At 38.8% G+C, this 22,765-nt stretch overlaps 1 protein-coding gene across 1 annotated transcript; it reads right to left on the minus strand.

Moving 5' to 3' along the window:
• Positions 1-553: 553 nt before the first annotated feature.
• Positions 554-15,943, minus strand: LOC123703070 (paired box protein Pax-6-like). Its single transcript, XM_045650952.1, has 3 exons — positions 15,714-15,943; positions 1,238-1,734; positions 554-1,018 (listed from the first exon to the last, which is right to left on the minus strand). Exons 1-3 carry the CDS (start codon positions 15,727-15,729, stop codon positions 554-556), a joined length of 978 nt encoding a protein of 325 aa, XP_045506908.1. The 5' UTR covers positions 15,730-15,943.
• Positions 15,944-22,765: the final 6,822 nt, after the last annotated feature.

Genomic DNA, 22,765 nt, shown 5'->3' on the forward strand with positions numbered 1-22,765 from the left:
ACAGACCTTTCACTTTTTTTTTTTTTTTTTTTTTTTTTCATGGCAAGAAGATGTGACTATTTGCCAGTGGACCTTTCACTTCGCGGACTTTGATGTTTGACACTTGACATTGACACTAAAACTTTTTTTTTACTTTTTCATTATTGTTGACCACGGAAATAATTTGCGAAAGGACGTTCGAACCAAGTTCGAACAGAAAATTATAAAAACAGAAGATTTTATTTACTGTGGGAAAAGTAGCGGAAAACTATATTATGCAGATACAACTGAAAAAAGAAACTGGGTGAAAGATTAGAAAAAAGGATCGTGTGTGCCGATCACACGTGTCAGAAGTGAAACTTCTTTGGCAGGATACTAAAATTATTATCGCTTTACTCCATTACGTGACGGTAATGCCATGACGCAACCTTGTGCCTAAAGAATTTTCAAAAACTAAGTTCAAAAACGTTACCTAACGTATTTTTAAGAAATTATATTCCGTTGGAGTTGCAAGGTACAATAAAAAAAAACTAAATTGGTCTCTAGAGCATTTAATGTAAAACTTCTCTACAAACTATAAAGTTATGTTATTTATACTAAAATCGTGCGGACGAAGCCGTAAGTTTAGATTATATGAACTATGATGCGGCTGAAGTGATCCACCATAGCCCATAAGCGCACAAGACCCATAATTATTTTCCGTCGCATTACCATAATTACTCATACTCTGACCCATAAGCGTGTTATTAGGCACATATTGTCTGTTATTAACATTTTGCATCATCAATGAATAGTCGTTCTGGTATATCCCAGAGTTTGTTATAGGGAGACCTAAATTAAAATTAAGATTGTTTGTTTGAAAGTGGTGCAGCCAAGGTTCTTTTGTACGAGTGATGCTATCCTGCCTGTTATCGGATTGAGGTATTCCAATGGGTACAGGTAGAGGCTCGGGGGAACTCTGACTTGTTGAACTCCTGTGGGTTGAAAGAGCCGATCTTTCGTTGCGCCTGAACTTTGCTCGTCTATTTTGAAACCAAACCTGTGGATAAATATTGTAAATTTAATACGGATGTTAATTAAGCGACTTTAATACATCTCCAATCATAGGAGAAACCTTTTGAAAAATTATCTACAAAAAAAAATTAAAACAATAACGGATACTTGAAATAAGCTTGGAATAGTCCCGGCACATATACCGTTAAGTAATAATAATAATTTATCACGAAATTTATTTTTAAGAGAAGTGAATGCAACAAACCTGCACTCTAGCTTCAGTTAAATTGACCCTAGACGCCAAGTCCTCCCGCACAAAAGCATCAGGATAGTGAGTCTTCTCAAACACCTTTTCAAGGGCTGCCAATTGCTGGCTTGTAAACGTAGTTCTGTTCCTTCTGGGCTTCTTTCTCTCATCTTTCGAGTCTTTTTCTTCTTCCGATTCTTTATGTTCTTTTGTGTTCTTGGCTTCATCGAACTTTCTCCTCATATCCTCGTAGGTCACGTAATCCATTGGCTTTATGTATTGACGTTGTAAATCTTTCTGGTACCATGATAAATCGTATTGATTTGGTGCTTCGTAGTTATTTAACTGTCTGCCCGCTGTAAGGTGGTGAAGGCGCAGTAAGCTATCCTCATGACATTTTATCATATGTAGCAAATTGTTGTTTTCTGGATGTGTGTTTGTGTTATAGTTTATCTGTGTAATTTTTGGTTCGCAGTGCTTTGCGGGTAAGTTTTGGCGGCTACCATGGTGCGTGTCTGAAAAGATAATGTTTTATCAATTTAATGTTGGTAATTTAAATTTTCTTGTCATCAATCGATCGTTTCAGCGTTATCTACATAGTTATCTGGATTATTTTTCGCCTATATATTATTTTCATTATTGCGCGACGATGATAACTAGGTATGCCCGTAATGTTTTATTTTTTATAAAAAAAGATAACCCAATTTTTCTTAGTTTCTATCAATCGACCGTCGACGGTATAATTCATGAAAATAAGTAAATCCTGCGTAGTGCGTAGTAAGCTCCGTATCTTGTTATACATATTAATTATTATAATAATAGGGATGTGACGACCCCATCGCCCACGGTTGGAATATCTATTGTCTATGTGACAATAGATATTCCACCCGTGCAATCAGTCAACCCGCAGGACACCTTGTGGCGGGGTGTCGGGGAGTAGCGACCCCGCGGGAACCGAGTGCTCCCGGGGGAGGCCCCTGTCTTCATCTCCGACTTGCCTTCACCGGCCGGTCGGAGTGAAGTCTGACGAGGACAGGACCCCCACCTCTGGCTTGCCTTAACCGGCCGGCCAGAGTGGAGTCGCGAGAGCTTTTAGCTCGAAGGGTGGATGCGAAGCGTAAGTGGCGAGTGGGCACGTGATGCTGGACCCTCAGGGAGCGCGTGATCGTAGTTTAAAGTCCAGGGACGCCTCTCCACCTTTAGCTGCTCACAATATGTTGCCCCCTTGTCGCACTATTGCAGCGACTTATTTCGGGGGCCCATACAGTGAGAGGGCGAGTCACCACCTGCCAACAATTTTTTTGCTATATTTTAGTAGAAAGGCAGGTGCCATAGTCTTCCATAGTCCTTAATTCCGGTCCATTAACATCCCTTTCCATAGCCCAGTTTATTTTGTTTCCTTATCTTGCAATAGTCCTACATCGGCCGCGGACTGCCCAGGGCTGTATCTCTATAGTGCAGCCATGGGCAGGCTGCGGCTGGTGTCCCACAACACAGTAAAGTTCTCGAAAGGGCCTCTGCGTGTTGGATCCGTGTCCCCACGTAAGCCTTCCAAAGGACCGGGCACCTTCCTTATGATGGTACCCGTGTATTATGGAATAAAGGCGTAGGGATGTGACGACCCCATCGCCCACGGTTGGGATATCTATTGTTTACGTGATAATAGATATTCCACCCGTGCAATCAGTCACCCGCAGGACACCTTGTGGCGGGGTGTCGGGGAGTAGCGACCCCGCGGGAACCGAGTGCTCCCGGGGGAGGCCCCTGTCTTCATCTCCGGCTTGCCTTCACCGGCCGGTCGGAGTGAAGCCTGACGAGGACAGGACCCCCACCTCTGGCTTGCCTTAACCGGCCGGCCAGAGTGGAGTCGCGAGAGCTTTTAGCTCGAAGGGTGGATGCGAAGCGTAAGTGGCGAGTGGGCACGTGATGCTGGACCCTCAGGGAGCGCGTGATCGTCGTTTAAAGTCCAGGGACGCCTCTCCACCCTTAGCTGCTCACAATATGTTGCCCCCTTGTCGCACTATTGCAGCGGCTTATTTCGGGGGCCCATACAGTGAGAGGGCGAGTCACCACCTGCCAACATATTTTTACTTTCTTTTAGTAGAAAGGCAGGTGCCATAGTTTCCAATAGTCCCCAAATACCGGCCCATTTAACATCCCTCTCCATAGCCCAGTTTATTTTGTTTTCCATATCTCGAAATAGTCCTACATCGGCCGCGGACTGCCTAGGATTGTATCTCTATAGTGCAGTCATGGGCAGGCTGCGGCTGGTGTCCCACAACACAGTAAAGTTCTCTAAAGGGCCTCTGCGTGTTGGATCCGTGTCCCCACGTAAGCCTTCCAAAGGACCGGGTACCTTCCTTATGATGGTACCCGAGTATTATGGAATGAGATACACATAATAATAAGGGCGTAGGGATGTGACGACCCCATCGCCCACGGTTGAAATATCTATGGTCTACGTGACAATAGATATTTCACCCGTGCAGTCAGTCAACCCGCAGGACACCTTGTGGCGGGGTGTCGGGGAGTAGCGACCCCGCGGGAACCGAGCGCTCCCGGGGGAGGCCCCTGTCTTCATCTCCGGCTTGCCTTCACCGGCCGGTCGGAGTGAAGCCTGACGAGGACAGGACCCCCACCTCTGGCTTGCCTTAACCGGCCGGCCAGAGTGGAGTCGCGAGAGCTTTTAGCTCGAAGGGTGGATGCGAAGCGTAAGTGGCGAGTGGGCACGTGATGCTGGACCCTCAGGGAGCGCGTGATCGTAGTTTAAAGTCCAGGGACGCCTCTCCACCCTTAGCTGCTCACAATATGTTGCCCCCTTGTCGCACTATTGCAGCGACTTATTTCGGGGGCCCATACAGTGAGAGGGCGAGTCACCACCTGCCAACAATTTTTTGCTATATCTTAGTAGAAAGGCAGGTGCCATAGTCTTCCATAGTCCTTAATTCCGGTCCATTAACATCCCATTCCATAGCCCAGTTTATTTTGTTTCCTTATCTTGCAATAGTCCTACATCGGCCGCGGACTGCCCAGGGCTGTATCTCTATAGTGCAGTCATGGGCAGGCTGCGGCTGGTGTCCCACAACACAGTAAAGTTCTCGAAAGGGCCTCTGCGTGTTGGATCCGTGTCCCCACGTAAGCCTTCCAAAGGACCGGGTACTTTCCTTATGATGGTACCCGTGTATTATGGAACTGAGATACATAATAATAATAATAATAATTTATTTCAGATTCATCCTAAGATTACATCCATATAGTGTTAGTACAATTGCGAGCTTACATACTAGTGTTAGTAATAAAGAATGTTTTTTTTTTTTTTTTTTAACCTAAAATAAACATAAAGTGGCAGGTCCGGGTGGGCTTCCCGATGATGGCGGCAAATCACTAAACGACTGCGTGCAGCCGTATCCAGCGCGCCAGCATCGGAGAGTCCCACCGGTCCGCCAGCGCGCGCAGGATGGTGTTGGGACTGTCGCGCGTGCGGCGCATGATAGATGCGCACCGTTTACGCATGATGGCCGCAAAGCCGTCTGAGTCAGCCGCCGCGAACATCGCGGAGGCGCTGCAGTGGCGCGGCAGCCCCATCAGCACCCGGAACGCGTTATTGTATTGAACGCGCAGATCGCTGTATGTCCGCTGTGTATAGTTAACCCACAGGCTGCAGGTGTAAAAGGACTGACAGTACGCTTTAAAAAGTGCAACTTTGACAGTCCCCGTGCACCGTGAAAACCTGCGGGCCAACATGTTGCATCGGACAGACAGCGCTCTGCGCTCCCTTTCAATGTCCACACTATCCTTAAGGTCTTCGGTGACCCAGTGGCCCAAATACTTAAATTGCTCGACTTTGTTTAGAGCTGTACCACTCAGAGTGAAATTCGGAACAAATGTGTATCGCTTGTTGTCCGGCCTGAAAATCATTATTTCACTCTTTTTCGCGTTGTATTTGAGCCCATGAGCCACTGCGTAGGATTCACAAATTTTTAAGAGCCTTCGTAAGGCACCAATCGACGGGCTCAGCAGCACCATATCGTCTGCGTAGCTGATGTTATTCATGCAGACTCCATCTATATCGATGCTTTACAGCCAATAAAGGATAACCGCCACCTATAAAATTGTTCATGAGAGTGGTTTAAAGTGAAAAATATTAAAAAAAAATTCATAAAAAAAATTGTATAGACCCCAAAAAGCTGGAGATGTATACAATATAGCATTGAATTTAGAACTTATTAAATGACGTTTTTATTTTTCCATTATATAGCGCAAAATACAATTTACTGTCGCTTATCCTCAAATGGTTTTTATTTTGTAAGCAGGAAAAATGGCATAAGTGTAAATACTTGAATTTTTTGCTTGAGCATAAATGACGTAATTCTAATTTAAATGTTATATACATCGAAGAAAAATGTCACAAGCAAAAGTTTTAGGGAAAAAATATAGGTAAATACTGTGTAAGGAGCTACCGAATAAAAATTAACAGTATGCAAAACTGTATAAAGTTAAATTTTTTAACGGAAATATTTTGCATAAGATACTGAAACTTGCTTTGCCCCAAATTTTGCTTTAGGGATGTAAATAATTAGAAGACATCAATATTTATCAAATCAGTCTTTATTTGACGTATTAATAGCACATAACATAAGCATCACAAAATCAAAAACAAAATAAAAAAGCATCTCCGACGAATGGCTCTTACATTTTTTTTTTATGTCAGAGCAAGCAAAGGAGCAGGTGGGCCACCTGATGTTAAGTGGTCACCACCGCCCATAAACACTTGTAACACAAGGAGTGTTACAGGTGCTTTGCCGGCCTTTAATGTACAAATAAGCTCTTTTCTTGAAGGCCCCAATGTCGTAGTTGTTCGGGAACACCGCAGGTGGCAGATCGTTCCACAGTTTCACCGTACGCGGAAGGAAGTTACGGGTAAAGCGGACAGTGGTGGAGCGCCAACCATCCAGATGGTGCGGATGGAACTGGTTTTTACGGCGTGTGGTCCGGTGGTGGAACTGTGCGGCTGGTATGAGGTGGAACAATTCCTCAGAGCACTCCCCGTAGTAGATTCTGTACAGTATACAGAGAGACGCAACGTCTCTCCCCACTGACAGTGGATCGAGCCTATCGGAAAGCCTACGGTCATCGACAATTCGAGCTGCTCGACGTTGGATGCGGTCAAGTGGAAGGAGTTGATACTGTGGGGCTCCGGCCCAGAGAGGAGAACAGTACTCCATATGCGGTCGCACCTGAGCCTTGTACAGCTGAAGTCGGTGGGCCGGCTTGAAGTACTGTCTTTAGTTTTTTCGAGGCTAATTTAGCTTTCGCTTCCAAATGACTGCGGAATTGAACGTCACTCGAGATTTCAACTCCGAGGATTCCGATTTTCGGCGATATACTAAGGGGAGTACTCTTAAACCGAGGTTCTACGACAAATGGGGGTCTTTTTAGCGGTAAACGCGCAAACCTGTGTCTTTAGGGGATTGAACTCGACAAGATTAAGTTCGCCCCACTCCGAGACTTCTTGGAGAGAAGACTCGACTTCAGACACAAGTTTGTTTCGACTCTCATTGAGGCTTTCCTTTGAGGTGTTTGCACGGCCGGGATAAAGAGCATCCCCCGTACTGTCGTCTGCATAGCAATGAATGTTACTGATTTGTAACAAATCATTGATATGCAGAAGGAACAGACGCAGCCTTGTGGGACACCAGCGTTCACATGAAGAGGCTTAGAGCAAGAATCGTCGATAACGACCTTAATGCTCCTCTCTTCCAGGAAGCTGGCAACCCAATCGCATAACCTTGCAGGAAGTCCGAAAGATGGTAATTTCGCTAGAAGTGCCTTGTGCCAGACCCGATCGAAGGCTTTCGCTACATCCAAACTTACAGCCAATGCCTCCCCTTTACTCTCAACCGCCTCCGCCCATCTGTGAGTGAGATACACCACAAGATCACCAGTCGAGCGACCACTACGGAAACCGTATTGCCGGTCGCTTAACAACTGGTTCTCTTAACAGCTGGCAGTTAATAATGGATTCCATTATTTTGGAGAGTAAAGAAGTGATGGCGATCGGTCTGTAGTTAGATGGATTTGAGCGATCGCCTTTTTTAGGGATTGGGTGGACAAGAGCAGTCTTCCACGAATTCGGGATAATGCCTTTGGCGTAAGAGAGCCGAAAAAGACGCGTTACAACCGGTGCCAACTCAGGAGCACATGTCCTAAGCACAATAGGGGAGACTCCATCCGGCCCAGTCGACTTATGGATGTCAAGGGAAAAGAGAGCGTTTCGAACGGCACGTTGTGCGAAGCGTATATCCGCCATTGAATGGTTGCACTGCGGGATGGTCGGCGGTGTCATTCCCCTGTCATCAAGAGTCGAGTTCCTAGCAAAGAGAGCGCCCAAGAGTTTGGCTTTCTCTTTAGCGGAATGGGCCAGAGAGTCTTTGTCCTTGTGCAAAGGTGGAAAGGATGAACGACAAAAGTTACCTTGGATGGCCTTGGCGAGGGACCAAAACGCCCTTGTTCCCGAAGGAAGTCGCGCTAGTCTATCGCCAAGTGCACCAATATAACTAGATTTTTTAAATAGAATTCAACGTTTTGTAATTTTTATGTGTATTAAATTTTGTTCTGTGTAGGTATTTCTCATAGAAAACATTACAAAAATTTAAAAAAAAGAACTGCAACTTTAACAAACAAAGTGTTCTTAACATTAATTAAGATTAATGAAATCAGTCTTCTCATCGCGAAGCCGCTTGGGCTCGTAGGTTTGGGGAAACGATACCGATAACCACCATTCCAAACTGTTTTAGACAGATAACGACAAATAGGATGAAAACAAATTAGCATAAACGTATTTTTCATTTCTGCTATTTTATCCTAAGCGTCAAAATTTCTTCTGTTTCGGGAGGGAAAAAAAGTATAAGCGACAAACTATTATTAAATATTTATAGGGACAAATGTAGTATCCGCCATTTAAGTGTTTAAAGACTAACCGGAAAAAAACTGCTAAACACCAAATTAATTCTCAAAAATGTTGCCTTTCTATATCAAACGACAATTTTGTTTTTTGAAGGCACGAGCGTAAAGTACTAAATGAAATTTAACAAAAAATTACAGCGAAGCAAATTATCTTAAACGCATATTTTTTTATACTTGCCTTCAGGCAAAATGGTTTAACGTTAAAATATTAAAAATTTACAGAAAGCCCAAAAAGTATAAAGGTTGTTTGTATTGAAATATTTTTGATTAACTACCAAAATGCATTCCACACAAAAAAATCTGTCGTTTAAGACGAAGAAATTTGGCCTTAGTCTTTGATTTTACTACCGCCTAACCGACTTAAAGTTTAACCTAGAGATGTGTGAACTAGACCAAACGACGCAGAAAAAAAAGAGCAATTCAGCGGTATATATAAGTCCGTTCTCCAAAAAATGGCGCTTATCCCTTTTTGGCTGTAAGTCATCGATATGACACCCTATGCCGGTGCTGCTGAGCTCATCGATCAGTCGGTTGACGTACAGGCTGAAAAGCATGGGGGAGGTCAACCCCCCCTGCCTCACCCCGCATTCCAGCCCATACTCCCCCGAAAGAGAGCCTGCCCATCTTACAAAATTCTTTTGATTGTTATACCAATGCATAAACAATTTCACAATTTCCCTAGGTAGACAAGTTTCATTCCTTAATTTACCCCAAAGAATATCGTACGATACAAGATCGAATGCTTTGGATAAATCGAGGTAACATGCATAGACTGGAGTCTTTCTACTCGTGTAATACTGTACAGTCTGCTTGAGACACAGGATAGCACTCTCGGTGGAAAGCCCGGGCCTGAAACCAAACTGAGCGTCGTTTAACGAGACGTGTTTATCCAGGTGCTGACCAAGCAGACTGTCCAGTACTTTGGCGACCACTGTAGCTAGTGAGATCGGTCTATAGTTGTTTACATCCGATGTATCACCAGTTTTATTTTTGATGATTGGTACAACTATAGTACGCATTAGATTATCGGGCAGATGGGAGTGGCCTAAACACATGGTAAAAAACATAGCAAGCACTCTGGGTAGGTGTACACCTGCGTGCTGCAGGTGCTCGATGCTAAGGCTGTCGTGACCCGGGGATTTACCCCTCACCATGCCTTTGATCACCGCACGCACTTCCTTCGTAGTAAAATAAACACTACGCTCACCACCTTCCTCAGCATCGGGCCCCTGCCGCGCTGGCCCCAGAGGCGAGTCCACCCTGAAATGGTGGGAGAACAAGGTGGCGATCTCACTTGGCTCGTGCACTCCCGCCACGCTGACGGGGAGGCCCGGCTTATGATTCATTTTATTGGTGTTTTTCCAGAACTGACCAAATTTCTTGTTTGAGTGAAGTTCAGCAATAATATCCATTTTTATTTGTTGTTGGTTATTCTGACACCACTTTAATTTTGATTTAAAAGTGCGCCTTGTTTCACACATATCATCATAAAGACGGCCGGCCCCGGGCTTACCCCCATACAACCAAGCCTGAAAACATAGCCGAGCCTTCTCGTGAGCGCCGCGGACGTGCCTATTCCACCCGGTAATGTATTTACATCTACGCTTTTCGGTAACATTATAACTACTAATAGCGGCCTCCGACAGAATAGAAATAATCTCGTCATACATGTTATCTAATAGGATTTTATGATTTTGGTTACGACACATATCATCTGAGCAGCTTCTTAATTCTGAAGGAAAATTAATCTCACGAAGTCTAGAGTGACATACAGTTTTAAATTTCGTTATCTGAGTTGAGTCACGTTCGCCCCAGACTACCCTATTTATACAAGTAGTAGGTATAGAAATCTTAGGTTTAAGCAAATTAAAGTTACATCGTATAGATACAGGGTAATGATCAGACCAATAAGTATTATACAACACACAGGCCGCGGACACGGATTGCCGCGCGGCACTTGTCACAAGACAGTGGTCGAGCCAGCGCCGACAGCCGTGCGCATCACTTACAAATGTATGACTGTCCGCCGGCATAAGTTCCAGGTCTACACAGGACCACGATTGTTCCGCACAAAAAGTTAAAAGTTCGGTAGCAAAAGACTCACCGGGGTGCGCATTGTAGTCCCCTAACATAAACACTGACTGCACATTGTGACTGTCAATTATGGCTGTCATTTCACTGAGACACTCTGTGAATTCCACTAAGTTTTCATTGGATTCAGTAGGCATATACACAGAAAATATCAAGATGGAACGATCACTGAGCTCGATTTTTATCGCGGCGAGCCGCACACTATTGCACTTCACTACGGTCACCGTCGGAAACGCAACCTTTCTCCACAGTAGGGCAACTCCGCCGTAGGGCCTACCGCGTAAGACCCCTGCCGAGGTATCCACTGCAGAGGTACCCGTGCAGGCGAAGTCGTCGTCAATCGCGGCCAGGAAACCGAGGTCGTGCGGCATTAGCCACGTCCCCTGCAGCGCCACAACATCCGCCGAGCGACAAAGCTGCCGCACACATTCCACTGATCTCGTCACGTTTTTGCAGTTAAAACTTATCAAGTTGATGTTATTCATAAATTAGACTTGTCAATATTCTCGCTCGTCACACGGACATTTCCCTTATCACGTCTGATAATGTTGATAAATCGACGATAGGCTACCCCCTTTGGCCAGAAGTCATCATTCAGGAAAATTATTAACGAATGTTTAGGTACGAATATTTTGTATGATTCGTAATCCTTCGCTAACTTCATGCCCATTTTTTCAATTGTAACATCAATGTTAGTCTTCTTCCTTATGTAGGTATGGATGTCACACACGGACACGCCCTTCGCCACATTATAAATGTACATGGGAACCTTAGTTTCCGCTGCCTTAAAATTACTTCCAGGCTCAGACTCCGCTTTTCCTCGCTTCCCAACGAAACGGTTTCGTGATCTTTTGTTTTGGACACGAACCCACTGGTCACTCGGGGCCTGTGTCTTCCATTGGCCTTCTCGAACAATCTCCGCCAGCGATTTAGGAGCGACAGGGCCGGATCCAATTTTTTCGACTGGTGGTGGTAGCGGCTCAGTACATGCGGCCGGACTAGGTAGCATCAGCAGCGGGGCGGGGGACAGGGGAACGCGGCCACCGGCCTGCGCGGGGGACAGCGGCGGCGGCGGCGGCGAAGCTCCGTCGGCCACACCGTGCACCGGCGGGGGAACGGGTGCGGACTGCGCGTGAGGAGTCGCAAGCGACTCGATCAGCTGACCCGCGATGTGCGTCATCGTAGCCGTTTCTCGAAGTTCGACGGTCGAATCGTATTGCATACCTTGCGGCAAAGCTTCACTGCTACCCTCCGCTATTTGATTATTAATAACGGATTTTAGAGGAGATTCTAACGCAGATTTTTGTTGAAAATATTCACTACTGCGTTCATTGCACTCTAACGGCAATCCCATGGGACCACTATCGCACTCATAACTTGTGAGTCTTGCGACATATGCACCTCTTTTGGTGTTTACATTGCGCCATCCTGATGAAAGATATTGCACCTCACTTCTCAACTGGTCCATCTGCTTAACTGTAGCATAGTCTTCTTTCATCATGTCGAGATCCTGCCGTAGCTTAACAATGTCTTTCAGTAGCCTCGTCACGTCGACATGATCGAACAGAACCGGGGGTAACTTCTCAAGATCGCGGGCCACGAAGACTGGGATATCCTCGGAGTCGGTATCGCGAATAAGACAGATGATGTCGTCTATATCACGAATATTTTTCCCCGCCTTCTTCCTCGTTATCTTACGTTTCGTTGTCGACAAGGATTCGAACAACAACTTCTTCGCCGCTACAATTTCACTTTCAGAGAAAGCGCTTGCACAGATTCTGCTAATACTTTCATCGTCCATTACAGATATTTTATTATGGACGAAGGCCAGCACTTCGTTGATCACTACATTGCAATTTGCACATTTTACCACGGAGGACATTTTCAAATCCCGAATACCACACCGTCACGCACAATAACCAACCGTTCGCATGCGCGCGCGCGGCGTGACTCAGGCTTTACTCTCGGCGTGATTATAGCTTATAATAATTATATTATACTTTTTAGAGTTCCTATCCGAACCACACGATAAAAAAACGTAACCCCTATACGATAACTGTGTTGTCCGTAAGTTGTCCGTTTAAGTTTCATAAATGTTAATTATTTAATTTTTTTTTGTTTGAAATAACCGGACCGAATAAGAAAAGTTTCTTAATAATAGCTGAAGACCTTGGTACAATAGACATTCGAGCTGAAACTGCAGCGAAAATTCAGCTATTCGCTCCATAAGTGTGGGGTGAGGGGGTCCACGTTTAGTATGGAATCAACGTGCTTGAAACTAAAAATCGTAAGCGCCATTCACATTTTTATCAAAAAGTGAATGAAAATATTTAGTACTAGCTTTCCGCCCGCGGCTTCGCTCGCCTTTTTAAAGAAAAACCCGTTCCCGTAGGATTTCCGGGATAAAACCTATTCTATGTCCTTTCTCGGGTATCAAAATATCTCTATACCAAATTTCATGCAAATTGGTTCAGTAGATATGGCGTGATTGAGTAACAGACAGACAGGCAGAGTTACTTTCGCATTTATAATATTATAGTGTGGATTTTCTAAATCTAAAACAGTCACGAAATCGAAAGGTATGTATTTGTGATTTTATACGAGTTATTAGGCTCCATGCAGACAGAGAGCGTTCTGCGTTCCGCGTTCTGCGTTCTGCGTTTCGCGTTCTTTGTGATGCGAAGGATCTATAGCGCTGGCGCACACAGAACGCTGTCGCTGAAGCTCTGTCTGCACGGAGCCTTATCGTAAAATACGGTTGTAATGATCATTTATATTTTAGAGGTAACTTCAGGATTTTTATATCGCGCAAAATTTTTCCAATCGTGTTTTGGAAACAGCTTTCCCATCACATACGTTCTGTAATACATATTAGAAATTTCAGTTCGAAAAACCTTCAATATTTTCAATTATACTTAGCTCATAGATAACAGGCCATTTTGCCATTTTCACCTAATAAGGGTAAGGGCCCTTAAGTATTTTTTTTTTCATTAAATAGGAAATAGGGATACCTATAGGTACGTTGTAACTTAGTGCATCATAATTGCACATCAATACCAAAAATAAAACACCTAGATCTTTTAAAAACAAATAACACAAAGCTCCATTAAAAGTTGTTTATGGTCCGTCTGCGATACTCTGTGGTTCATTGTTGCGGCCCGCGCAGGCCTATCAGTTTCACAACACATGCGATTGATTTTAGCGATCTTTGATACTTTAAGATATCTGCGGTTTGCTGAAAGAGTAGGTATTTTTAACCGACTTAAAAAAAGAGGAGTTTATTTTGGCCGGTATATATAATATTATTATATATTTATTTTTTATTTTATAGTGATCCTGTATAAATTTGAATGCAGAAGTATTATGCTGCAATTTTTTTGTTATTATGGAAGTGCTCTGCGCTTGACTACGATCTCGCCATATAGAAGAGGGCTTTGTAGAGCGCAATAATTGGTAGAGTTATAACAAAGTTGCGCCTGATTAGAGTTTACATTATAACGATAAATTTGTATTTTTTTACCATTAGTTAATCATGATAGTATAGTTACATAAAAAAATAAGAGAATAGAGATGAACGGAACACAAAATATAAGTATCTTCGAGGTTTAATTTCCATTAAAAATAATTTACCTAAATATTTTTTTTTTTTTTTATAATCAATAGGCAGACCACCTGATGGATGGGAAGCGGCGATTTACTATTATTATTTCTACTTGAAGCACGCCTGCCTAGGAGCTTTGAAGAGACCCAGGAGAGAGATCCATTCTTTAGCCGTTTTTAGTTAAAAATTGAAATTAGTTATGTGAATATTTAGACATACTTATGTTTTAATAATATTGACAACGACATAATGGTACGAAGATAAAATATGTACTTTACTACGCTTTTGTTTATTTTAATTTAATTACCTGAATAAAGTCAAAAATAAAAATTATTACCCATTGGTTATTTCACGTGTTATATTTTTCTTCTCTCTTTCACTCAAAAACAGAGATAGAATAGAATCTAGCTTAGCACATAGGTACTGGTTGAGCTTCTTTTTATTTTTTTACCAAGTAAAAAGAAGCTCCACCAAAGTAGGCCACGAGCTATTGTGGCCTACTTTTGTAACAATAAAAGAAAATTGGTAATTCCTACTAAATTGATAACTACTGTGGATTACCTACGTCTTATGATACCTAATGATGTCGAAAGAAAATACCTACTAGGCTTGTAACAAAAGTCTCGCTAGAAGATCATTTCCATAATATATTATATAATATTATGCTCATTACAATGCTGAAATATTATGGTAATATTTAGAAGAAATTTTTATCGACTTGAGTTAATTTTATTATATTACCGATGTAAAAATAGAATAAATAAAATATCTACGGAAACGAACGAAAATTTTGTATATAAATGTACCAAGTACATAGGTAGGTAAATACCTAAGTATAAACCTTCTCTTTATGTCCTACAGAATTAAATCTTTTGGCTATTTAAGTACCCTATGCAATTTCTAGGGTTCTTAACTTTAAAAGGCATAAACGGAACCCTTATAGGATTACTTCGTTCTGTCTGTCCTTCTGTCTGTCTGTCTTCCCTTTTTCTCAAGAACGCGTCGAGATATCAAGCTGCAATTATATTGAATACTCAAGTCTAGGTATACGCGGCCTGAAGCTGTGGAAAATGAAACTTATAAGCAAACACAATCAAAAGATAGGTTAAAATAAGTACCTAGGTACCTAACCTATACAGCCGTCTATGCTGCAAATTTTCGCAATCAACATTCGCAAAGGAATCAAACCCGCCCGCCGTGCAAATAGCGTAACCATATTTAATAAGATAAGTATAGATCAATTATTATAAGATATGGAGCAATAACTGATATAGAAATGGAGGATCCAAATTTTATAAAATATATAAGAAAGAGTTTTTGTTTTTCTATCATCTCATCATGTCTCATCACAGTAAAGCATGATTTTTTTATGCCGAAATAGGCTGCACGCTGCAGTTTGCCACGGTAAAACATCACATATTATTTTATGTGACGGGGGCGTAGCCTGTTCTTAAAAATTTAAACGTAAATTCCGTAGTAAATTCATTTAAATCAATCTAGTACCTATCAAATTACAGATTTTTTTTATTTATTTTTCATTAAAACTTATTTCATAACGTAAAGAGGATGGTTGAGGCAATCTCATTTTTTTAACTAGATGCGTGGGTCACCCAATTATCTAAATTTAAGCACAGATTTTATATTATTACTACCTATCTAGGTACTATATACTATTAGCGAGGACAAGTTGGTTCAATAAGTAAAAAAATCTATCATAGAATAAAATATCAAGTGAATCACATAGGTACCTACTAGGTAAAACCGTAGGTAAATTCCTATTTTTCTCTTTCTAAATCCATTGGATTGGTCAAACAATAAGTATAATATATTACTCACCTTTATTTTCGTCCATTGTAGTGTAAAAATATTACACCCACTCAAAACTCAAATATCACAAAATCAAATGAAAAGTGTTTTTCGTTTTTCCAATCAACGTCTAGTACAATTTGGATAAATGTTAACGTCCAGTTCAACTTCGATTGAATCTAATCATTGTTATTAATTCACCAACTTATTGAATTACCATAATTAAATAATTCGACTAACTCATTCTAATGTGCGAACTAATGAAGTTTGTGCCGAGATCTGGCTTGCACGATACGCAATCCTCAAGACAACATGTGTGTTTTAAAAAATAACGTTTTAATTTTTTGAAAACGCCCACTTCGTCTCTGATTTACTAATCCTTATTTCTAGAACACTAGAAGTCATTTTAACAGCATTTAAATCAAACTGGTTGAAGAAAAATAAACTCTAACAAGCATGGAGGTTGGATATGTTTTAGAACGAAAGCCCCAATGTGGGTGTTGCTGTATGTTAATTTGAAATTGAATTCAGGCGTGGTTTTCCTGCGCCCGCCTTCGAATAAAAGAAAATTAAAAAAGCGGGAAAAAATTTGGAGACGCAAACAATATGTCGCGTCATCTTTTATTATTTATAACCGTCAGTAGTAAATTAAAATAAAGTTTCTTCGTAATTGGTTCTGATTGCTTTATATTGAAAATGTCGGAAGTAGAAAGATTTTTTTAACTTAAAAAATATGAAATCTGTCAACGGAATAATTGGCGGCAAATTGTATTTATGAATTATTGTATGTTATTCAAGCTTCTGTTCAAAAAATCTAAAAAAAATGTAATATAAAAATTATTTATGGGATCACATCTTTTCTTTGGTAAGTTCATATCATAATTTTCATAAATTTTCATATAAAATTGATTTTACATTTTAGGGCTTAGGTATATGTTAACATAACATTGAAATAGAATATTATCTTACTAAGTACCTACCTATAGATCTTTATCTTAATTAATTACCACACACCTATGTAGGTTTTTGCAAGAAAAGTTTATCGACAACAGTAATTATTATAAAGTATATCTATTATCTACGTTTGCAACGAGGTATGGCATTTTCTTGCATAAGTAGACTAAAGACAGACAGTAAAAGATTTTTTTCGCGAAGAGTCTACTCTTGTAAACTGTAATTAGTAATTACCTAACCTGCGTATGTTTATTTAGTAGATAGCATTTTATACTTATGTACATAATTAACTATAACATTCGCTTATATTAACCCTTTATTTTTAGTTTTCATATCCTTTTTTAATTTGTATTTTTTATACAAATTTCGTCTCATTTCACATCCTTTCTCATAATATAACATTATGTTAAAATACTTCATACAGCAAAACAAACAAGTGAATAAATATTTATTTAAAATAATCGATAGATAGTAAAGATATTCTCGAAGTTACAACGCATGCCCGTTCCAAGCCGGGAATAGAACGGAGACCCGTCGGTTTGAATTAGTGTAAAACCGTGAAAAACGTTTGTACATGCCAGACACCGTACTAACATTTAACTATACGAATAAATTATTTAATAATTGCCATCTTATGCGATATAATATTTTGAGTAAGTATTCGTATTTTTTTTGTGTATTAAAATAATGTTATGATGTTCGTTGTGTGTATTTTCAAAACCTTTAGTATCTTTCAGATATTGGAAAGGTATTGTGTTAGTAAATAGGACATAAAAATGATATTTAAATCATGTAGTAGATAGAGGTATACCTTCTGCATTAGTAAGTAGGTAATATTACTGTGGTAATATTATGTAGGTACCTACCTAATTATTAATAACATAGTATGGATTTTATCCTATAGATTATAGAGAGAATATGCACTTTGCACTTTATTTCATGTCATATCGGTTGCACTGATCAATAATTACATATTATGTTTTTGTAAAGTATCTGAAATATTCATCTATCTGAAATACCTATATTTTATCAAATTCATATCTCATCAAACGTCCCAATTAACAATTTAAGCTTTCTCCATTTAAAGCCCCTTAAAAAAATTGGAATTGAAATTACAATGTTTCTTAACCAGCTATTCACATTAGGTATATTATCTGTTTAAATTCAAAGATAGAAATGCAACGAAATTTAAATGTTCTCGGATTCCGAAGCAAGCGCGCAATAGTGTCATGGCGGCCATAATTGAGTTTGACAGTTGTTGGCGGCGTCCGGGCGCGCGCTTTTCAGTCGTTTGCGCTTGTGCGTTACAAACTACGGATTTCATTTTATTTTTTGTATGTATAGATAGAATTTGGTGCTGGATATACGTTTTGGTATAGATAGGTAAGAATTAATCAATGTTTAAATATTTTAATTTTTAGGAGCTTTAGGTTGACTTATTTGGTGATGTGAGTACAATTTTTTGGTGTTTTATTGGTAATTTTTGTACTACTAATTTTAACTATATTGATAATTTACGTCTTCGCCGGATAAGTTACGTCGTCTTCGTCAACTTAGTGACAGAATAAGAAGTCTTCTCATTAATATTACCTACCTAATTGAGATTCATTGTATGATTTTTGCAAGTTTAGACAACATACACAGCCAAAGATTAAAATATGTATTCTCTACTTAATTTCAAATCATACATCTATTATTAAATTAATGAGTAATAATAAATAATTTTAATAATATATATCGAAGCAATTCGTTAACATTGTACCTATTATTATTTATCGAGGGAACCGCAATAGCAAAATTATATTTCAATAGTCTAATTTGAAAGGGTTTAATTTCCTTAATAACCATAATATTATGTAGTAAGTACCTACCTACCTTATAAATTAAGCAAAAAGAAATGTTACTCCAATAAATCAAAAGCGATGCGATTTTGCTACAAATGGAGCATGTGAGGTATTCGCCGTGTGGTCCGTGTTGGCGTGGTACGTGTTCATTCTTAGGATGTAGCAATAATCCGTGAACATATTCATTTGTCAAAATTTCGTCCGGTATTGTGTCCACAATTTTGAATTTTTTTGGATTTACTATTTCTGATAAAATTATAGCAATGAAGCTAAATTTTACAAAACAACAAAATATACGATATGCTTTTAATTATCGAACTTTTTCTACCGTAAGGTAATTTTTTGGACTTAATATGTAGTATCAAAGTATTGTTGAAATTTGACCTTCTTTTTAAGGATTTAATACAACTCTCAGTGATACATCGTGGCACTAAAATAATATAATATTCGCGGTATGACTTAAGCCAACCAAAATAAAAATAACTTCAACAAAATTGTTTTATATTTGTCTCTCAAAACCCCCAAAACATGTGCAATACAACCGCGCCCTACAATTACCTCCACTCAATACAGCCATAAGTCACGTCACATTCACGCATCGCTTCCTACTGACGATTAATTAACTTTTATTTTGGCGAAGGAAAATCTTAAAATATAACAATTGGGTCTTATAATCGGGTGAGCTTTAATCAGTGTTAAAAGGTGTTTTTTTAAGGGTGTCTTAGTGTCTTAGGTGTATTTAATTATCGTATCTATGTGTTGTGATATCTTGGGAAGCTTGATAATTATCTTACTACTTATAATAACTTTTATTAGGTACATTGCACTATTGTTGACGATATTACGAAAACTTTTATTTCAATAAATAGTAAATAATTGGCTTAAAATCCCAGCCATAAAAAAGCATTTAAAAGATTTTACAAGGGATTATTCCTCTTAAATCATCTTGAAAAAAATATCAAAATAGTCGTTAATTTGTGAATATATAATTTAAAAAAATAAGTATTTGAAATTAAAAATATGACACGTAAAAAAGCACAAAAATAATACCAAACGATATGCATCTGTATAATGCTAGGTAGTGCATTTAAATCAATCAACTTTTCAAATAAACCACCAGGACCTCAAACCAACCAAAATTAATTTAACTGCCCAATTAAACCGACCTCCATGTTAAGCGTAGCAAAAACGTCAATTATGCTAAATATTTATCATACTATCGTTACGGCACATTGGCTAGCACTTCAGTGATGACATTCGGTTAATTAATGGCTTTTGTTCGCGATGGGTCGTGCGAATATTGGATCGTGTATCCGGAGCTTAATGTTGGGGTGCCTTGGCGCCACTTAAATAAAAAAAAATAGTATGCACGGTTAGAATCCACAATCCCAGTTACAGAAAAGCCCAGTTAAATGGGCTTTTAACGAAGTGAAAGTACTAAATGCTATAATAATAGTTATGAAAATATTATCTAGTTTTAATAAAAGTATAAATGGCAAAAAAAACCTGAGTATGCGCAATGTGCATATAGGTTTCAGTAAAGGCAACATATTCACCAACAATAAAAAAAATACACTTACAAAATTCTCAAATGCTTTTTTATTTATTTCTTAAACTCGTAACCTAAAAAAGTCATATTATACGCATCCGTTGATCCTTCTAATAAATAAAATCTTATCTCACCAACTTATTTGTAAGACTAATAATTCATTAGCTAATTTTCTAATCAGATATTTCCTGAGGAAACCTATAACTAGTGAGTGCTGTGAAAATAATTGAAAACACACCACTTGAAAGGCGGTCGGTAGCAGAAATAGATTTAAATTTTTTATGAGCTAATGTGTTACTTCGACGCTTTATGATCTTTATCTATAAGCGGTTTTAGGTTAAGTGCGTGTCAATGTTGAACTGTGAGGGTTTTTTTGTTTTTTTACTGTGTTTTGTCAATAGCTGATGTCTCTTGGGAGCTGACTGGTGAGGTTTAGAAGTGACATGTCCTTTGACACTAAAAAAATCCATCCCGTTAATAGGTGCAATGATGAGACGATTTTTTCAACATTTTTTTTTTGTAAAACGAAATCTTAAAGAATTATGTTTAAATTCTTCAATGAATAGGTAGTAGCTGTAATAGTAAAAAAACTCACTAGTTTAGAAGTTAAAGTAAAAACGTAAGAAAATAACATAAATATTATGTAGGTACTAACAAACAATACTTAGTGAATTAATACGAGTGAAATAAATAATTCAAATAATCCTTACTAAAACTCATTTTTAAGAAAAAAAATTAGCCTAATTTTGATCCTGTTTACTAATCAAATTCATTTCTAATTTAGAAACAAACTATACAAATCGATGACTGAAATATTAATAAAAAAGTTCAAAACTCTACATTAAAACAAAAATATGAACCAATACCTAACCGTATTGATCGTTCATACATCGAATCTGAATAACTGTATAAAATATAAATATTACACCATTCCTGGAATTCAATACTCCAAAGGCCCAGTTCCCGGAATTCCCGACCACCCTCAATTGAAGTATGTATTAATTTCACTGTCGGTAGTTGTCAAGCACCTTAAATGTCGTTAGACCATGAGCTGTCAGTCAAACATCTTGATAGACTACTGTTCTATTAGTGTGTATCATTTTGTGTGTTTGATCTTTAATATTATTATGATTATCAAGTTACTTCGATTTAGTGTGTGGATTAGAAGTAATTATTTCATTCTTTAGAGTTGCAGCGTAGCATTCTCTTTGTTTATTCCTACTGCACTTTTCCAATACTTGTTTTAATTCTCTCTCCAAAATTTATCTTTACCAATGCATAAAGTTTTTAAAACGATGAGACTTAAATGTTAATTGATATTTAAATTCAGTCAGCAGTAGTTATCATATCACCAATCAATAATATATAAACATACAAAATAAAGCATATCTAGTTAAAAACATTATAATTTAAACATTCAGATGAAACTATAAAAATAACCACCACGCTGCTAATTCATCGTACTTGTACAGCTGTAAATCTGATTAAATTGCCGCCTCATCGCATATAGGTAGTTCAGTAATTTCAAAGAGTCGAAATTTGTCCTGACAATATTTATGGCGACAGAGCCGGGCTGCGCAAGCGCATGATACGTCGAGATCAAAGGCGCGTAGTGTTCGTAATTTTGATATTTTTCGGATAAACTGAATTAGTAGGTACGAAATTTTGCATGATGTTTAATAGGTATATTTTTGATTTGATATGCCGATCTGTAGCAAAAATTATGAGTTTTATGGCTTTTTCTTTTTATAAGCTGTGCGCCGTGCCATCATCGATTATTTTATTATTAAAAGCAAATTGTATTAAATACTTCTAATAGGCAACATCCGTATAAAGATGTTCAGTCTACCCATGATCATGTGCCTACTCATTTAAAAGTCATAAACCTCTAATTGCATCATTCATCTTTACATTAAACCTCAAAAATATTATTTTTACAACTATAATTTTTCGGACATTTTTTTATATATTTATTTTATAAATTTAAAAATGGTCACCCTACTCGTCATCACGTGTGCACCCAACACGAAGGTCGCATTGCTCCTTTGGGACATCTTAAAAAACATCTACATGTATGTTTTGTAAATAATATCTTAATATACTTTCGCTTTTAAATGCCGACTGCAAAAACTTGTAAAAATCCCAAATTACTTAGATAAGATATCGATACAAAAACGTTTAGGAACAAATTGCGAAATTAGCTTGTCAATCTATGAAACTAAATAATATTTGTCTGTTTGTGGTGTCGAAATATTTTTTTTTAAGCTATTGCATAGCTTCTATCGCGGGTCTTGAGCGCGGGGACCGAATCCAGAAATTCCGTAACGGAAAAACCTCACGCTTCCCACTCTGACGGGCACGGAGGTGTGGCTTGAAGGCATGCTATGCAATAGTTTTACCGCGGCAGTCCCCGAGTGCCACACGTCTTTTTTTTAACTTCATATAAATAGTACCTCGATAATTCGATAGTACGAAATATCTTTTATACCAATAAGATATAAAGCTAGGCATAAGAAAAATATTATCATTTGTCAGAATAAAAATGTTTGTTTTTGCCGTTTATAACATAATTTATTGTATGTAATTTTATCATTATTTCCTAAGTTATAATTATTTTAATCATTGAATTAGTATCATTTAACTTCTTTATTAATTTAGCTCACATAAAAAGAAAACATTATCTTAATATTATTTTAATTTTCACATGCGCGATATCTGAGAGAAAAAAAAACATG

The sequence above is a fragment of the Colias croceus genome, chromosome 2 (assembly GCF_905220415.1).
Source record: "Colias croceus chromosome 2, ilColCroc2.1".
Lineage (NCBI taxonomy): Eukaryota > Metazoa > Arthropoda > Insecta > Lepidoptera > Pieridae > Colias > Colias croceus.